The sequence below is a fragment of the Falco biarmicus genome, chromosome 3, assembly GCF_023638135.1.
Source record: "Falco biarmicus isolate bFalBia1 chromosome 3, bFalBia1.pri, whole genome shotgun sequence".
NCBI lineage: Eukaryota > Metazoa > Chordata > Aves > Falconiformes > Falconidae > Falco > Falco biarmicus.
In genome coordinates, this window is record NC_079290.1 from 82,882,131 (window position 1) to 82,902,676 (window position 20,546).

General features: G+C 38.0%; 1 protein-coding gene across 5 annotated transcripts in view; it reads right to left on the minus strand.

The window, feature by feature from the left end:
- Positions 1-20,546, minus strand: part of SEMA5A (semaphorin 5A) — a 350,205-nt gene that overhangs the window by 125,910 nt on the left and 203,749 nt on the right. For all 5 annotated transcript variants that reach the window (XM_056332052.1, XM_056332048.1, XM_056332050.1 and 2 more), the window contains exons 9-11: positions 11,382-11,667; positions 7,775-7,910; positions 4,212-4,416 (exon numbers count right to left, since the gene is read on the minus strand). In XM_056332052.1, coding sequence (XP_056188027.1) covers positions 4,212-4,416; positions 7,775-7,910; positions 11,382-11,667 — 627 coding nt within the window. The remainder of the gene's footprint in view (positions 1-4,211; positions 4,417-7,774; positions 7,911-11,381; positions 11,668-20,546) is intronic.

A 20,546-nucleotide genomic window follows, 5' to 3' on the forward strand; every position in this document is an offset into this window, starting at 1 on the left:
AGACAATTTTTGTAAGAATGTTGCAATGAATTGTAACTACAAGTTATTTAAAGTACATCCCACATACCATAGGTTGGATCCATCCTGCTTTACACCACTAGGTGTAAATTGCTTACTGCCAGTACTTACACTAGTGTTGAACACACTTTCATTTTGGCAGCAGAAAGGACAGTGGCATCTATTATCAGTGTTTAGTAAAAACGTAATTTAGCCCAACCAGTTTGCATTTTGTACTGGCATATGATAGACAGAGGACAATTCAGGTTGGAAGAGACATCAGAAGGTCTCAAGTCCAACCTGCTCACAGGAGAGCTAGCTGTAACATAGAATGGATTGCTGTCTGGTCTTGAAAACCTCCAAAGATGCAGACTGCACAGCCTCTCTGGGAAATCCAAACCACTGCTTGACTGTCCCCAGAGTGAAAATTTTTTTCTTTATATCCAGTCTGAAACTCCCTGCCTGTTATCTCTTATCTTCCCACCATGCACCACTTCAGACAGCCTGGCTCCGTTCTCCATGTAAACTCCATGTAGGTATTTGCAGGCTGTTACTAGCCCCCCACCCCCCAAAGCCTTCTCTCTTCTAGGATGAGCAAGGCCAATTCCCTCAGCTTCTCCTCCTATGGCATGGTGCTCCAGCCTTCAACAGAAGATGGCTTTCCTCTGAATAAGCTCCAGTTTATCCATGTCCTTCTTGTGTTGGGAGGAGGCCAAAACTGGATGTTGTCTAAAGTGTGCTGAGTATATGGGGACATATATCTCTTCCCTTGATCTACTGGCTATGTTCCTGCTAATACAGCCCAAGATACTGTTGGCCTTCTTTCCAGTGAGGGCATGCTCTTGGCTCATGTTCAGCTTGCTGTCTACCAAAGTCCCCAAGTCCTTCCAGCAGAGCTGTTCCCTAGACAGTCAGTCCCCAGCCTCAATCACTGCACAGTCAGTCTTTCCCAGATCTGGGACTTCATATTTGCACCTGTTGAATTTAATGAGGTTCTTGCTACTCCATCCCTCCAGCATGCCTAGATCTTTTGGATGGCAGTGCTTACCTCCAGTGTAGTTACTGGTACCCCAGTCTGGTGTCATCTGCAGACTTGATAAAGTGCACTCTGTTGCCTCCTCCAGGTCAATGTTAAATTGTTAAACAATTGCAATGTTAAACAGGACAGTACTCAGCTCCTTACCACTTGTATACATCCCATTAACAACTACCCTCTGAGCCTGACATCCAAGCAGGTTTTATGCATCCAGTTGTCAACCCATACAGACCACACATCCTAATTTGGTTATATTAATATTGTGGGAGACAGTGTCAAAAGTCTTGCTAAAGTTCAGGTACCACACTCTCCTCATGCCCAAATCCAGTCATTTTACCACAGAAAGTAATCAGGTTGGTCAGGTGTGATTCACCTTTGGTAAATCTATGCTGAACGCTCCCAATCACCTTCTACATCATGTGCCCACAGAAACGTGTTCCAAGGAGGTGCGCTCCTTGATTTTCCCAAGGATGGAATGCAGACCAGCCTGTTATTCCCTACACCATTCCTTTGGGTTTTTTAAAAATGGATCACTGTGACAAAAAATTAACTCCAAATTTAATTTGCCACCACTTTTAATAATGCAAGTAAATTAAATCAGAAAAGATAAAATAATGACAACCTTTCTCAGTCTGGTAAGTAACTGTAGCCCCATTTTTCCACTTCTCCCAAACATACACATGCTTTATGGTGTTAGAAGCTTTAAGGAGATGACATTTTATATGGGAGAAAGGCTGGGACACTGGAGGAATTAGAAACTATTAAACCTGGTCTGCTTTCAAAGCCATTGCTTATTTTCAAAGTTAAGGCCTCTGCCTTTTAGTTTCTTTTGATTACAGAAGTAGTGGTGTTTCCTCAGTGATCTTTTACCACATACAGTTTAGGATGCAAACTCAATGCTAACTGCTCCACAGCTTCTACACAAGGAAAGATAGGACTATGGAGAACTAAGATGCTACATCATTACCAATACAATGAAATTAAAATTATGACCTGCACCCTGAAGAAGGTAAAGTACTGCCTTTCTACTCAAATCATGACTTTTAAGTAAATTACACTGTGTAATTTGGTATATCTTGGGATTTGTAAACTTCCCTTATGTATTGTAGATACGGTATTTATATATAAACAGGTGTAGTAACTTCAAAATCTATCAGAAAGGTAATTTTTATGAAAAGTGAATATTAGTATTTATTGGGAAAAAAAGCTTAGCACTTTCACTCAACTGTGGGGGGAGTGGGGCAGTAGGAATATTAACAAAATCCACAGTGATTCAGTAAATAAAAGTGAAAGAGTTGGCTACGTCAAGAAAACTTCAAGAACACAATAATGTTTCCTGAGGTTTTTTATCATATGGTTTCTCACACTTATAAAGCATGCAGTGCACGATTACATAAAGCATGTGTTGGAGTCAGACTAAAGATCCAGCTAAGGTAGTACCCTATTTCCAGGAATGACCAAAACGAGCAGTACAGAGAATGAAAGTGGAAGGCCAGCATACATCACAAGGAGTATAGGAGCAATATCTTCTTAGCAGCAAGAAAGATGCATTAAAAAAAACCCTAGAATCTTTACTGAACACACTTTATTAATGAACCATGAAACGTAAAGTTTTAGATCCACACTTACTGAATCAAACATAAAAGGTAACACAGTAAGGGAAACTGAAAACTGAAGACAATCAGAATTATGTCAAATTACATCATTCTTGGTGCTGTCATTATAATGTAAATATCCACAATGCAGTGATAGTCTCTTCATATAAAACAAATTCAGTACACGTTTCTCTAACTTGGTTTCTGCCAGGAGACCTCTAGAATACAAACAGTATTTAGTATTGGCAAGATTTCATTTAAAATGCGATGATTTACCAACCAGCTGGCTGTTTTGACTAGAACTGGTCAAAACTATGCACATTTTTAACCTATTAAAAGCTTTTATGTTACGGCCTGTCTTTCAAGGAGCACAATCAGAAAGCTACAAGGATAATATGCAAAGAAATACTGTCTCACCTGAAAGCACCAAATTACTATAAAATTTCTTCAAACTCAAAAGTAGCAATCTTCTCTGAAAAATGGTACCATGCTTCAAGGGAAAATTAAATCATATGTTGACCCGCAATACATATTTTTCTTGGGCTCTTGATAAATGATAAGCTATAGAATATAAAATTTTCATTAGTAAATCATAATTTCAGTAATTAAAAGGATTGATCCAGTTTCTACTGAATCAATGACAGTTTTGAAATTTACTTCTTTGATTGTAAGACGAAATAAGTAGGATTAGGATTTTTTCCCTCCTGTTGATCAACAGATTCTTTCCTTAAATTCATTGTATTTGGTGCCTACTCATTACTGTGAGACAAATGATACACGTTACCAAACCATTGCTTTGATGAGCTATGCCCTACTAATGTGCATAGGACTAAGTATTTGAGAAGTACCCTAAGTTTTATGCCATGAGGCTCTAAACATGTTACTCCAACCTAGTATTTCACTCTCAGCTGGGGACAGTCTTGTTTTGCAAAAAGTTCTCTGACACCTTCGCTACTTTTAAGAAGTTTGAAATTTTGAACCAAGAAAGCAATATATCTAACCAAGGCAATTTTAGGTGGAGGAATATTTTTATTTCATTGCTAAGCTCATATATAAATTGGCAAATAACAAATCGGGGTGTGAAAATGAATATTGAATGACTTGAAAATTAGTCAAAAAGGAAAAGCAAAATATTTGTGAGCAGAAAAGTCAGAAATAGCAATAGCAGTAGTTGTACTTGCTACTTGAAAAGTTAATTCTATCTCAGAGGATCCTAAACCACCTTATCTCGGCGAGGACTGTACCCTGAACTACATAAAAAGAATAAAAGTCAGAGAAACTTGTAAAGTCCTGTTTGTAGAATTTCCAGCCATTCGGTCCCTCAGGAGCATGTATGCTTCGTACCTTCCAAAGGAGAATAGGAGATAGACACCAAAATTTGAGTTCACAATATAATATAAACAAAGACATTGCAAACTGCTGAATTCATCTACTCAGAGAAGGTAGAAGGCACAGTTAATACTCTCAAAGAGGAAAAGTTGTTGTTCAAGGGTCATTATAGATATTTCATAACTGATTCACAGAACTTTAGAACTCATAGGCCTCAAACTTCTGTAGTTATCACAGCAATGCGGAGTTCATACCTGTGGCAAGATAGATGATATGGAAAAGCATGTCCTTGCCCTGAACAACATCCACAACCACATGGGAAAATCGGCTGTTGTCTTCCATGAAGTAAGGAATTGGAATAATTGGTTGAATGACCTCATGCATTAAGAAGAATTTTTGAGCATCTTGAAGATTTCTCTCAGTCAGATTTACATACAAACCCTGGTCCATGGTGCCACACTGTAAACATAGAAAGGTAATGTTACTATATGCATCAACGACAACAACAGATTTACTCTTTAACTTACAGCACCAGACAATAAAACCCAAGAGTGTATCGTGTAGCGACACTGCAGAATTCCACTGTCAAGTCTCATTTTGGTGCTGACCAGAGTCCCCACAGTGACTGGGGAACCTTCACTTTGCTGAGGCAGCACTATGGAGGCTCCCTAACTCTAAACAGTATGGAAGGGCACCAGACTGACGACCACAATTGGGCTATAGTAATATTTTGCTACATCCTGTGTTCACAGGGCAAGAAGCTGAAAACCTACCGTCCAACAAATCACAGAATTTCCTGAATAATTTTCTTTATAATTTACACAGAAATAGTGTTAAAGACAAATTTTCAAAGGTAAACCCATGTACTACCACAGCCAGGGTCTGACAGAAATCCCAAGTGAAAGCATCCCACCCGGTTCTAGCAGCTTCTTCAGACCCTGTGCTTACTAGCCAAGAATGGGCAGTGCAGAGCTCTAACTATAAAGTGTTATCCACAGCACAGACATTTTTGCTTTGGACTGACCATATTTTATATCTGAAAACTGTACACTTTCCCCACAGGAAAACATTCACTAATTGCGCACACAAATTTCAGCCAAATAAACAAAGCAAAATAAGTGGCAGTTAATTTTAGCATCTTTGTGTTTAAGTCTTCAACTGAGGACACAAAGGAGAATGCTGCTTAGTGCATGTGAATATGTGAACATCCACAAGTTTACTCATGCATAATTGCAGCAGAGAAGAAAAGCAGTACTTCACAATATTTATCAAATATGTCAGTGATGTGAAAGACATACTGAAGTCATACTTTTTCATTCTATTCTACTATGTCATAAATTATGCCAAGAATTACAGCATGAACAAAACAGTACAGTGTACAAAACCCTACCAGTTATTTTTCCATTATTGCCACGTTTACAACCTGAAATTCAGCGATCATTCCAAATCCACAAATATTAAGAAAAACTCAAATAAATAGTTTAATAATGAGAGATCATACAAAGAGGAAAGACAGCTAAGCAACTGGCAGGAAACAATTACTTGCTCTGCGAGCACCCTACATGTCAGGCCAGTGAAAAAAACAACAACCAAACACACACGCCAAAAAAGAATTTCTCTGAATCTATCAAGCAGGAAAGATTCCAGCTGGAACACTCATAATACACTGAAATGCAGATTATCCTTGGTCTTATGATGGAAATTGTCCTGTGTAAATAGAAAAGCAACAATCTCTGGAGAAAAGCAGTGTTCCTCAAAACCAGGCCTCCAATAATATTCTAATCTGGAAAATATTTCATTAATAAAATCAGTCTTGGAAATACAATGTCTGATGTAACTAGCATGACATAGCAATAGTCTTCCTTCAAATCACATACTTCTGTCTGTTATTGCTAAGTAGGTGAGTGCTCTGAGAAATCTACTTTTGAGACTACACAAACAGAACTTCCGATATTTTATCATAAGGACTCTACAAAAGAAAAGTTCTTTTTTCTGGGAAGGAAACCAGTGACTCAGACAATGAATATAACACATCTATGTGAAGTATGTACTCTCATGCACCATCAAGTCACAAAAAATGTTTATACCTAGCTCTAAGCACTAGTCTAGCTTCTGGCATATATCACTGTTGCAGTTACAGAGCCAAAAATCTAAACAAAGTTCAACAGAATAAAAGCACCTGTGAAAGAACAGAAGTTCAACATCACTAATGATACCTAGAGATCAGTTAATTGGCTTCAATACTGTGTTTTAAAAGGCCATGTTACAGCTTTTAACACTCGTGCTGGCTGCAAAGCTGTTGCTTAATGAGATAAGATACAACTGTTGCCACTGTTCTTGTAAATTGGGTGAAGTACCAGTCATTAAAATAAGCCACACAAGCAAGAAATTTATTCAACATCGCAGTCTTGACTGGGATTGAGGTGAGCACTGAGAGTACAGTAGACAGACACTTACACCATTTTTACACAGCCATCAGGCTGTCATCTTTGTATGTACCAATCTGTACAGGGTGCTTTCACAATAACTATCAACGTATTAATACAAGGTTTGTAGGGATAGGTTAGTAATTTTTTTTGGACTTGTTCACCTAGTCAGAAAGAAGGTAAGATTTTTTACATACAAGCCTTTCTTCAGGTTTTCTCCTTCAAGAATTTAGCCTCACTTAGACCCTCTTGCTACCACTATTTTGACAATACAAGTATTTCTGCAATATGTAAGAAGCTGTATGCAAATATAGCCCACTTCTGCAACAAAGCTTACTTAAATGGTGTCTTGTCACTTCGGGCTAATGCCAAACATACTGTTTAGGAAAGATAACGTGGCACTGGCCTGTAATTCAGAGCAAATTCAGTGCCTTATTTTCTTTCATTTGCATAAATCAGCAAGTAATTAAAACTACCTACAGTCCCCAACGGGTGATTCTGTTTCATGCCTGCAAAGATCTCATGAATCTTACAAGAAGATAGGGAAGGCTGTTACAGGAGCACCACTGAACTGATGAAATTGCATTGAGATTACAGGAGGGTGAAAGGAGGATAAAGGTGAATACGCTTAAGTGTCTTGGTGAAAAACTGTTGCTGTTAATCACTTCATTAATGCTGTTTTCCTTTCCATCTCCCTTGCTAGAATCATACTCACTGAAATTGTCCTAGTAGGAGTGGTGACTACGCAGAAGTAGAAAACCATGCATATGTGCTTACTGGAAACAGCCTTTTCTTTTTGTAGGAAATTCTATGGAGTGACCCACCTTGGACTAATTAGTTTTATGCAGTCAGCCAACTGCAGATTATTACACCTTCTGAGGCCGCCAAGTTCAAATGAGGGGCAAACCGTGTCAGAAACTCTTTCAATCAGAATCTTCAGGGAGTGTTAATCACCTTGCACAGGAAAATATACAAAATCCTGACCACCCCTCCTTTACACACACATACACACTTTTCTCTGTCAAACAATGTTCCCTTCTCAAGTTCTAATAGCACAAATACAGTGTCAGAGAGAAAAGCAGTTTGATCATGCTTCAGCCAAGAATTAATGTTACCTTGACAGATAACTGTAGTGTTTCATTTTGAGAGAAAATTGAAGTTAAGTCTTTTTTCTCCTACCCTTCAAAGCACATCTGATTTTCAACCCAAATTATTTGGTGGAAGGTTAAGTATGTTAAAATATGGGGATGTCTTAAGACTTTATTGTTTTTTGTAATTTTTTTAATGTCTGAGGCTATAACATAATGCATAACTGGACTTACTAACAATGAACCATACAGCACTTTAAAAAAACCTCATATAAACTATTGTCTTGTCCCATGTATCTGTACCTGAAAATTAGGGTTAGGATTGGGATATGGAAGCCAAGCAGAGCGAGAGTTTTCCTGGTATTTGAAGGGTCCATTAAAGACCTGAGTTATGGCACTCAGGTTAAAAACACAAACTGCTGAGGCTGCTATGCTGTTCCTGCAAAAGAAATATAAACATTAACCTAGGCAACAACATTAAGAATTCCATTTCCTGAAAAATAAATAAAAAAGGCAGTAATTCTCCAATCCTTCAAGTAATTAACAGAGCAGGTACAATCAGCCAGGAGATGATACCTCAAGATATTTATATATGATGTGCTGATTTAGGCACAGACACTGGATTTAAAATTTTTGTCAGCCTTGCCAAGCAGCTCTTGTGGGAGGAACACAGAACTTGCTACCTTCTGCTGCTGCTCTAATATAACAAGGCTGTACTTCCACACATAATCACATGCATTAGGGACACCTTTCTTCTAGTTACGAAGTTCAGGATGACATTATTCTCAGGGTTCATTAATGTTTTTTCTATACAAGCAATGTCAACACAACAGAAGTAAGGATTTTCAACATACGGTATGCCTCTAGACCCTATAGTACCCCTAGGTAAGACACATCCACAAAAATCCTGTCTTCTAAGAGATGTTGCACCACAATAAGAATGCAAGTTCCAGAAACCCATCCAGAGAAAACAACTTGGACTGTATATGTTACAAGATACCCTCTTAAAGGAATAAACAGAAATAAACAGCAGCCAGACAAAACATACAATTTCCTGTTCTTGTCTTGAAAACGTGATATACACGACAATAAAGTAATTCTGCACACTGTAAAGAATATATCCAGTGACATGAGAGCTCGTAATATGAAAAACTGCATTGTTCTTTTCCACAACTTGAGATAAAGGGATAGATAATGAAGGTGGCCATTGTAAAAATTTCCACTGCAGGTAAAACTGCTGACAACTGATACACATAACATTATTTTTTTCTTCTTCCCCCCACCTTGTGTAATTTGCACAAGGCTTAAGAAAGTCTACTATAGAAAATCCAACACCATAGGAAAACAAAAATAACCCTAGATGATCAAACCTACCAACCACTGAAAAAAAGAGTTAGTACATATGGATTTAATAACAGGGCAAAAGAGCAATTTGGTTTCGTATGTTTGTCACTCTTACTTAAAAGAAACCTCAAAACTTTAAGTTTTATGCTAACAATTTCTGCAGAATCAGTTATCATTGGGTTTGACAATTCCTTGACTATATAAACCATCACTAAACACAGCTTACTAATATTATTAACCACACCAATGTCTTCTGGAATTTCTTGAGGTCCTTAAAGGACATTAGACTCGTGCTTATAGATTTTCAGATAGTCTGAAAGAAACAAAATCAGCTTCGTGGATTTAATAGTCAGCCACACATAAAGGGTACAGGTTTTGATATTATGCAATATTTATTGAGAGAAGTGCTTCAGGGTTTTTTCCTACAAGTATGTTAAAGTATATTCACAGTATATTAAAAGAAGTGTTGTGGTACAATAAAATCATTGCAGTCCTGAAGATACTGAGATTGAAGAATGCTGACTGTGGTTCAGTAATATCTGATACTGTTACACCAACAAAAAGAAATATGTTGTTTCCCCTCGTGGGAAACCTTGGTGCTTCTCCACCATCAGGTTCCAGGGCTGCAAGGTGTATCATGGATTGTGCAGATATCTGTGAACAGGTATTCATCATGGGGAAGTAAGCCTAACCCTACAACATTTCAACAATGTCAAAAAATTTAGTTACAGTATTTTATACCAGGAACAAATATAATTTAAATGAACCTATCAAAAAAACCCCACACCCAAAAAGTTGTAATTAATTCCTCTTTAAATAGTCCCTCTCTGTTGGACAAGACAGAATGTTGAGCCATTGGGGAAGAAGAAAGTAGCAGCAAGGTTCCAAATACTGTAAACTTTTATGTGGCAAAGGTAGTCTTACATTAGCAAGTCAATTTTGGGAAGAGCCACAGTGTGATGATGGCAGCCCTGATATCCTTACTCAACCTCAGAAACTGTGGAATTTATAGCACAGGAAAATCCATCATTCCCCATATTGTCAGGACAGCCCTTCTGAGAGGACATCATTCCCCTTCCATGGCAAAAGCCCTGTGAATTTTCTGGAGCAGAAGTCCTCAAGTCAGACTTTCTGTGGCAGGAGCATGTCAAGGCTATTTTGACTTCTCATGAAAGATCATGTTGAACAGCATATGAGCATGCCACCTGAGACATACCTGTCTTCTAAGATTCGAATTATCTCATAAAACAGACCAATGAAATGAAAATTACTGATGAAAAGAGCACCGAATTTTCTTTTCTCTGGTAGTTCCAAAGTCTACTATTCTCTTAAAAAAAGCATTCAGATTGACTACATTTCTCCATGGCAGGAAAATGATTAAGCCCACCATCCGATGTCACAAGTCATGAATTGTCACAGCCTCGTGCAAGCAAGTCATGCTTACTGCCTGAGCTGCTGGCCCAGGGGCCAGCCCGAGTCTGGAAGGTGCCTAGATGTGTTAGTAAAGGACTGTACCAAAAGCATGAAAATTAGCTCAAAGTCATGCTCACTGTCTAAAATACTTAGGGATCATAATTTTTTGGCATCAATTTGTGACTGTTTCCACCTGGTTAATGGGTATTTATAGAAGGTAGGCATTCAGGTGTTTACAGTAAAAGGACACTGATCTACATTTTAGGTGCCCGAGTACCTTTTAAAAACCTTGGTAAAACTGAATTACACAGAAAGACACTGCAAGCAAGTGAGAGAATCAGAAACCAAAATCTGAAACTGTTCCAGTGGTCTGAACACTGGACTGCACAGCCATAACACATAGGCTGTTCTCACTGAGCACCATATGAACTTGAGTTAAGATGTTTCAGGTAACAAAGGGCTTTTCTAAGATGAATGCCTTTTTTCCTAAGAGTTAAGCAACTCTCAATATCAGGCTCAGAGTCAACGAAGCTTTTATGTTGATGCAATATTTTAATATGTAATCAATTTTAATTTTTAAGACTAAACTACATTTTTTAAGTTTTATTGTGTTGATATAACATGTTCAGTTAAAATTAGATTAAATTCTTGGTTTGACCTTCAAACTTATATGAGTATACATTAGAACTAATTTAAAATACGTAAGAGCACCTCTTGTGCTCTTTTGGGTGAGATGAGCTCCTCCTGACATGGTCAAATTACATCATGTCAAATTCATTACCATGTCACATTACAAATAAAATATTTATTTCATAAATACGTAATGTATTTATATATTACAACAGTGTGCAAAATAAAAAAAATAATGTCTTTATAAGAATGTATGAAAAAGACGACTGAACAGTCTTACACACAACTGGCTCCCCACTGTATGGAAATATTAAGAATCCTTCCTTCTTTCATACACCTTCAACAATTCACATGGGAAGCATTTGGAACTGACACTTGTTCAGAAGAGGACAGTGGATTGGGCAAAAAAGTAGTTTGAATTTATTGTGTTTACTTGGCATATGCAGAAGAGAGCAGCTCAGAAGCTTTAGTGTTTACTTTCACAAATAGCAAGAAAATAAAGTGTATCATGGAATTTACTTACACGTTAGTGGTAAAAATCCCATAGATCAAGTCCAGCTCTGGCAGGAAGAAAGTGCTCTGTAGTTCATTATAATAAAATGGAATTTCTCCAGGGCGAGAGCAGTTCAGCCGAGCTTTCATGAAAGTAGTCCAGGTATCCTCCAGCACGAACTTGCCACCAATATCATTTTTGCACACTCGAGCAGCACGAGAGAAGACTGTTTTCCCACAGTCATGTTCCACCGCATTCTCCCGGAAGAAGAAGTAGGTGAAGTTGCCAATGTCATAAGACGACACAAAATTTGGCTCTGAAGATAACAAAAGAAATGATTTATTACCTTCTTGTGATATATGAACTCATGTTAACATGGAAGTTGGATTTATCTTCAAGCATTAAATTTAGAAAAACACACTTTTTATTACGCTTGCAGGAAATTGGCCCCCTGATATCTGAGCAGCCCAGCTCACATCCAGCCAGGATTATGAGCTACATGAGGATGACGTACTCGTTTTGACTGGGATAAAGTTAATTTTCTTCATAGTAGCTAGTATGGGGCTGTATTTTGGATTTCTGCTAGAAACAGTGTTGGTAATTCAGGGATGTTTTTCCTATTGCTGAGCAGTGCTTACACAAAGCCAAGTCCTTTTCTGCTTCTCACAGCACCCCACCAGCAAGCAGGCTGGGTGTGCACGGAAAGCCAGCTTAGCTGCTGGCTGGGATCAGGCCACAACACATGGTTGACACTCTCTGCTCTGGCTGTCTATAGCACACGGCTGTGCTGGGCAGCCCTGGCCCAGTTTACTGTATTCTACTGTCAAAAGCATCACTGAGTTTTTCTTCCCCACATACGGGCATAGTGTATTCTATTCTTATGACGTAATTGCTTTATCTGTTGCGTTAACTCTTGTTTCTGCTTTGCCAACATGCCATTACTCCAGGTTAGCAGAATATCTGATGGTAACTGAATGTGACTAAGAATGTGTTCAGAGGCTGTAATGAAAAGAAAAAGAATTCTACACAAGACTGTTTGATGGCAAGATAACCATATTTTAGCCCTATCTCACGTAAAGCTTTTGATAATATTACAGTAATTTTTCTTTTTTCTTTTTAAATTATTAAAAACTGATCAAAGAAACTGATGGTGATTCAGGAGAAATTAGAGAATACATAGGAAATAATCTAGAAAACAACATATGGCAATATTTCTTAAAAGAAAAAAAAAAAAAGGAAATGGTGGATATCAATGACAACAAACATGTGGCCCATTTCCCACAGGGATTACTAAAACTGAAGAGAGTCCATGACCTTAAGAGAGAATGAGAAGCTAATAAATTCTTAAAGGAAAGGCAAATTTGATGCACAAATTTGTGGAGAAAAGCCCCTGTTGTGTAAGGATCCATTATAGAATGCTGTTACCCCTGAGAAACAAGCAATATTTTTGTTTCCATTCCCAAATTTTATTCTGAAGTGGGAAAACAAAGAAACAAGCAAAATCATTTTAAAAAAATCTATTGTGAGGAAATACCTAGAAGTAATTTAATAGGTTAACATTTCTTGACAGCACTATTGTATGGAAAAAAGCTGTTGTAATTGAATCTAAGCATTTTGCAGGAATATCTCAAATCTGTCAAAACTTTTGCGGGGAATTAGAAAGGCAAGAAAGCTGGCATTTCCACCCAGTAGTCCAAGCTGTTGTCAGACAGCGCTTCTCCAGAGACACCCCAGCTCCCAGCTTATGTTGCCTCCTATACTGCTTCTCTCTCTATCTGCTGTGCTGAGAGTATCCAGGGCAGCTTTTTTGGCAATAATGATCATCAGCTGCCTAGGATATTTGAAACTGAGCAGATACTGTAACTCACTCCTCACTGTAACTTTCACTCATGATTGTATTACAGACCTCCTTGAGATTTGTCTGTAACACATCACATTTTCCCCACACTGAGATCTGCATGCTTCACTGGAAGATAGCAACCAAATGCTTTTGAGAACTTGTTGGTATCCTGAACTCTCAGAAGTTACGTAGCATTAGTGCATTTGTGTCCTTAAAAAAAGAAAAGGGGGGGGGGGGGAGCAAAATAAAGTAGTTTGACAGGACTTGTGATAATAAGAAAGGTAAAATTGGACTGACAATACACAAAGAGCTAAACTCACTGTTGGAACCTCATACCTTCATCCCACGTGTGTAAAACTTCCATTACATGGGGATTTTGCTTCAAAGGCTTCAAAAACTTTTAAACTTCATTATTACAATTTACAGATTTGCAGAAACAGTTCTTAGTTGCTCATGAGCTCACATTCTTTAAATATAACATGTAATACTGTTACACAGTTACACACTAAACACTGAAATTGGAGAAAGCTGAAAAAAAGACCTTTATAACTTTCTGCATCTTTTCTTCTCTAAAAATATGTAGGTTTGCTAAATAGGTGATAGGGTAGAATGACATGTAAGATTTAATTACAAGTATCAATGCTAAGACGACAAAAATATGTGGCTAAAAATCACGAAATTCTATACTATCAAATTCTAGAGAGGTTAGACAATTTTGGCAGGCATCATATATTAAACATATACCCAGAGATACTTCCATGCAAAGTTGGTTTTTTTTCTTACTATGAAGCCCAGTTATGTTTCATCCTTTCTCAAAACACATCAATGTTTTCAGTTTTATGGAACAATCTTGTATTTATTTAGCTAAAGCATAGCAGAAATAAAATCTTTTCAGGAATACCAGGCTAAAAAAAAAAAAAAAAAGAAAGAACCACTGTCCCCTATTATATTATCAAACTTCAATTTATATCCATAACATGCTTAGCCATTATTTCTCTTAATCTGTAATGTACTTTCTTTCTTCCCTCACTATGCAATGTCCTTTCAGATTGTTCTTATACTCATGGAAGGAATTACTGTCTGGAGGAAAGAAAAAGCATTCACTAGTCGGAGTGTAACTTGGGATACTTGTCCACTGTACTAAGGCTAGGTCTTAAACCAATATCCAAGCAGTCCACCTGAAATAGCATGAAAAAGTAAAATTTTCTAACTATGTGTTTGATTTTTTTGTAGCCTAGAGCCTTGCTTCCACTTGGAAATTTTCACAAAAATATCCTGACTGACGTAAGAACGTTCTACTTACTGTGTAAATATTCAACATCAATTTGATCCACCACAAAGATGTCCTGTACAACCATTAAACATGGAAGCCCTGCCTTGCAAGAAGGCCTGATGATGCTTCTTGCTGTAGGCCCACTGATATAAAAAGGCCTCTATATTGCAACAAGATCTCACTGCAGACTTTAAAACACTACTAGAAGCACTCAAAGTGTGGAGAATAATGAATTACAAATAAAACCATCACAAACTGTAACAACAAAAATCATATGAAAAGGACTCAGAATGTTTTTAGGCTTCTTGAAAAATCCATGTCAATCTTTCAAGAGACAATATTTTAAAGTTGCATTAATAATAATAATACATGTATAAATAAGAACTAGTGCTCATATCTCATGGATTCAAACCTGAGAAACAGTACATACATCTGCAAACACCTACGTGTATACTTTACTGATTATGAATTGATGAAAATGTGACTTGCTGTTGAAACTTGTGAAAACTGGTTTAATTTGCATGAAATGTAATAATCTCAAAGCTACCACGGGGAATTCTGTGGATATGGAAGGATTATCAGGTCAGACTTTGTTTGTTTCATTTTCTCTTTGGGAGAAGTGAACTGAAACAATTCAAAGCTTCAAAGGAAAAAGGAGATTCCTGTCTAGGAAAAATTAGTTCGTATGTTTCCAAACATTGTGCTGTGAACCGCTATTTGTTGACATGGAGGCCTTCCCACAAAAGATTTTAATGTAGCAAATGAAGTGACTCTCCTGTTTTCTGATGAATTTGCAAATAGTTCTGGAAGGGTAAATGCATCTCATTTGTAAATTATTAGATCACCACAACAAGTGCAAGGGTTCTGGTATGTGACAGGATACAGCTAGTATGGAACAAAAGTATTGTATATGACGTTCATAGATTCTTACATATTCAGTTTACGGTTGTGTCAGGCTGACTAGACTTTCCCAAATTAAATGGAACCAATGGAATCAGGAAAGCAAGAAAATGAGTTTGTCAAACTCACGACAAATATCTCCAGTACACAACACGGAGCAGTGCTACATAAATATACAAGCCCATACATTGAAAGCACTAGGTGGGCAGTCAGCATTGCCTCTGGGCAAACACACTGTAATGTGCTGTTGCTGAAGCTTGCTTACTCAGCACAAAGCCTGGGAATCTCTACAGCTGCCGTCATAAAGCAGCGTGACTGTCCTGCAAGGACATTTCCCCACAGACTCTTCTCAGTTATTGCAAAAAAGACGACTCAACTGTATGAAGTCAAGATAGTGCTTCAATCTGATATAATCTAATTGTTTTTTTCTAAAGGTTGGAGACAAGGCTACATAGTCCAGACAGCATGGTTTCTGTTTGCAATGAGAAGTCACTTACTAGGGAAAGACAATGCTTCCCCATAGATTGTTCTCCCTTTCCCCCCATTCCAGGGAATTCAGAGACCTTGGTCTCTTTAGACCAAGTCCATACTCACTGCCACACCAGCCGCACGTTGAAGCTGTCTGACAGTGCCAACTGCTCCTGCAGGGGCTGGCTGCAGCTCCGCCATGCAGCACACGCTGACGCTGCACGCCAGAGAACGGCATTCTTGTGGCATGAAAGCAACCACGTGCTGTGTGCCCTGGGAGGTGCCGCAAGGACAGACTGGGGCATTCGGGAGGTCAGAGCTTGCCGGGAATGGGATGGGGCACTCTGGAGGGCAGAAAAGAGCCAAATGGTGCAGCCCCACCTGTACTGCCTCTTGCTAACAGTGCATAAAGCAAATTTCTCCCTGAGTCACACCCAGGTTTTCTCTGGGATAGCAGTAGCTGGGGTGGTCCAAAACAAGTCTGGGAAGTGAGCCAACAAGTAAGCAACACAGATGTCCAAGGGTGTCGTGTGTAAGCTTTTTTCCTGGACCTTTTTCTATTTAGTGGTGTTGTGGCCTGAGTGGGTAAAAGGGTGAGAGGAACTGTACAGGAACTTTCTCTGGGAGAAGCAATGGGAAACAGGAACCTGGGAGTGCTCAGTGAGAGCATCTGAGGCAGTCCTGGCCTCTTCTCGTTTCCTGAGCTTTGGAGCAACAAAGTTTACTTGTGCTCTTTACCCCGTAAAACTCCGCATCCTCTGGAGTAGACTAATATGACTTAATTCATCTAGCTAGTGGGTGCTACTGTTTCCAGAGTGCCCAAAATGACAGGGAATGATCTGTCCTTCTGGAAGTAACAGCAATTAACCTTAAGGATTATAAGGTCCCAAGCCTACTCTGAGCAAAAGCAAGCTGTGATTTCCACCGCCTGTTCCTCTGAGAAGTGATTACTCACGTCTCTGCATTCAGAGACCCAGTCAAAAGTGAAATTAATCCCAGAAATGTGAAAAGAAAGCTAAAATTAGAAGTCTGTCAGATCCAGACACAGACCAGATCATATATATCTACACAAAAAAATAAGACACACACATAGACATGTGCATGTATAATATATTAAAAATCTTAGAAGTCTAGATACTGGTCTAATGCTGAAAGACATCTGCCTGGAGCTTGTTCATTGACCTCACTAGATCAATGAATCACATCCTCATAATACTGTTGGCCTCTAAAGACCCATTTCTTCCAAATATTTGTATTCAGCCAAATACTTAATGGCATTAAATTCCAGGAAAATGCCTTTGAGGTTTTTTTAATAAGGTTCAACCTCCAGCTAGAAATACTCTCCAAAACAGAAGCTTAAAATAACAGAAAGAATTTAAGCTTCAAATGTGCCAGTCTATTTTATTTTCTTTCACCTTACTGACATAATTAATGAAGTCCATTTCCTATTTGCATTTTGCCATCCCTGTGCAATCGTTAAGTGTACTACTCATTTAGCATGTAGGACTCTGCAGCTGTTGGAACATAGTACAGAACTTTAGGACAAATCTTAATCATAGAGTAAAATTTTCCTATAGCATTGAACATCTTGAAAGTAGTATATAACTTGTAGTCATCATAGTTATATTCATCCTCAGGAGTTGAACTGTAAAAACTTAAATCCTGGTATAAAACTGGTGGAAATCACTGTTTATTAAGATACTTTTCCTCCATGTTTCATAATTATCTAGGACACATGCTTAAAATGACAGTCTGTCATAGCATAGCCGGCTACCAGTCTGTTTTGACTACTATTTCTTCTGCAATACCTCACCTCCCCTGTGATTTCTTTTACATTGTTTTCCTTTTGAAAAATTGAAGATTTCATAGGTACGGAATAGCAAGGACTGCAAAATATACTAAAACTGTGCATGCCAGACTTTTTTTCCAATCTTCTCTTATATTGCTGATAGATTTTATAATACAATTCAGTATAATCATAAAAGTGGATGTCCTCATTAGACATTACATTTTACTGATGTACTTTAATAAATTCTGAAATGCAATGATTTCTTTTCTGAAAAATAGTTTTAAAATATGGTATTATGAAATTCCTTGGTTTCTTGCCTGTTGCTTATTTCAAATAGATCTCCTTTATATTCAAGGTAAAGTGCTCTTACATGGCATAATATTTTGCAATTTATTATTTCATTTTGCTGATGCAAATTTGCCAGTGACAAACTTAGTGACAGAAACCATTCTCTCCTCTAATACCTACTGAAGTCCTGGAGAGTCCCATCGGGAGTTCAGTGGATTTTGCATCACCTGTATTCCCTGGATAGACACCTTGCATAGCAGTATACTGGGGGAGAGGTGAGGATCAAAAATACAGTGGACTACTTACCTTAATTCACTCAGAATGTCTAGAGGTTTGAGGTATACGGATCTATCAAAAGATCCAGAAGTTTGGATGGTTACTTAAAAGTCTGAATCCAGAATTCCACACATGCAAGAACAAAAAAACCCAGCTTTCTTTAAGCAGATTTTGCCAGCCAGCAGGTATGGTATGGAAAGAAAACCAAATTATGATGGTTTACCCATTTCTCTCCAAACATTTGGGCTGCGATTTTTTATTTTATTTTATTTTATTTTTTATGTCACTGATCTAGTTTTGCAGGGAGGTAGACAATCAAAGGGCTTTCCCTGAAGACCCAGTCCTCATTTTTTTTTTCTCTTCGTCTTTTTCCCCCATAACAAAAAGGAAACCAGATTTCACTTCCATAATCACCCTCTTGCTCTTTCGCCTTCAAGCTTGGTATGTCTGCTACTGAAATTCTATATCTGCCTCCAGTATTTCTGTCCTCCTCCTTTCTTTGGTGAACGCTGTTCTTCATGTGTTCATGTCCCCTGAAATTAGAAATTTTCTACTGTCCCCTGGCTAAGATACGTTTCAGTTCTTAAGTTCTTGCATTCTCTCTGGCTCACTGTGTATTATAGTTTTCTGCGTTAATGAGGCTGATGAACTTGTCACACCTCCCTGCAGCTGGGTACAGATGATGTCTTTGCAGGGGTGTCTTTCTTCCTCATTCAGCCTCTCCAGTTGGCACCTGACATGAGCAGGCTAAATGAGATATAAAACAACAGGCTCTATCCTCAGTACCCTCCTAGTCTTTTCAGAAATGGATGGTGGACCTTGCCGTTTACCTAGGATAGATAAGAAAAAAAAAAATCCCACCTTTGTGGATACTGCTGCCTGTCTCTACCATTTTAGATGGGTGAGGAAATGCTGTGAAGGTGTTTTCGAATAACGTAGGCTGGCATTGGAGAAAGGTGGTTGAGGAGGCACCTCCACCTCACATCAACTCACTACTCTCCTACTCTGACATTGCCATGTGGGAGATGTACAGCTTTGAAAGGAAAAACACAGCACAACCACTCAAATTTTTCCTCTGGTAGCAGCTCCTGTGAAGAAGCCTAAGGGTGGGTTTCAGAACCAGCAGACATTTCCCTCCCATTTTAGGATACTGGCAAAAAGGATGATATACACAAAAGAATAGAACCAACCTCATGGGTGGCACAACCAAAGGGAAGTAATTATCTTCTTGCAAACTAAGCAACAACTGGTAGCATATGCTTTGCGTATTTTCAGTAGGTCTCTTATCTAAGAGCTAAAGATCAAGCTGCACATCTCAAGAACACACTGGTTTTGAGTTACATTTAGTATTACATAAGAAAAGCTTGCACTAGGTAATTACAAGGCTTTTCATTAAAAAACAGAAAACCAGAAAAAGGATAACCCTGAATTATTATAGCCATTTCCATCAATCTTTAAAAAGCAAAAACAAAAGAATAATTTTTGTTCTTAGATCATAATTTCTCTGCACATATATTAGTAGCATAAGTTATAAAAATGTCTGCTAACAAACAATAATAAGAATGGATTCCGAGCTGTGTTAAACCCCACTAAGCAAACCACCTTTGAAAGAATTTTTCTTTTACTGTTGTGAAGACTAAAAGTACCTGGTCTAGATTAAAAACCTTTTTATTACGTAAAATGTTTTTAAGAAAATTATCTCAGAAGAACTACTTTAAGAATATCTAATAACCAAATGCTTAGGGAAGCAAGAGGAAAGTGGTAATATTATGCCTCCCAGCAGAGCAGAACAATCCAAACATTCCTGTACTCTTGTCAGCCAGAAAGGCTTCTAATTTGTATGAGACTTTATTTTATTTTATTTTATTTTATTCTGTTTTGGGGCTACATCTGATCTAAGATTACATTTTAATCATCTGTTGTCTGCCCACTGATGAAGTGTCTTGACATTTAGAGCAAAGGTTTTAGTTCTTTAACATGTTCCAATAGTATCTATCAATTTGTGTCTAAGGCAAAGAGAAAAACTACGACGCATTTCAAGATAGCTGGAGACTCAAGCAATTCCAAGCAAAGGCATTTGGCAAATTATGAAACCATATGTCCCAGTGTTTCTCTATGTGATGAAACACAAAAGGATTGATTGGAAATTCAATTTTTTATTTAATCTGCTTTTCCTTTTTATTGGCTAAGCAAACAGACATTATAGACTAAGGAAAACTTTCACACTGAAGCATCAGATCAAACATTTACTGATTTAAGGAGGTGAACTGAAAGGAGAAATACTTTTACTATCTGTAAATGTTGAACTACAGAAAAAGTTTCTAAGTCTAACCAGTGAAGGCTTTTCCTTCCCAGTCTGGA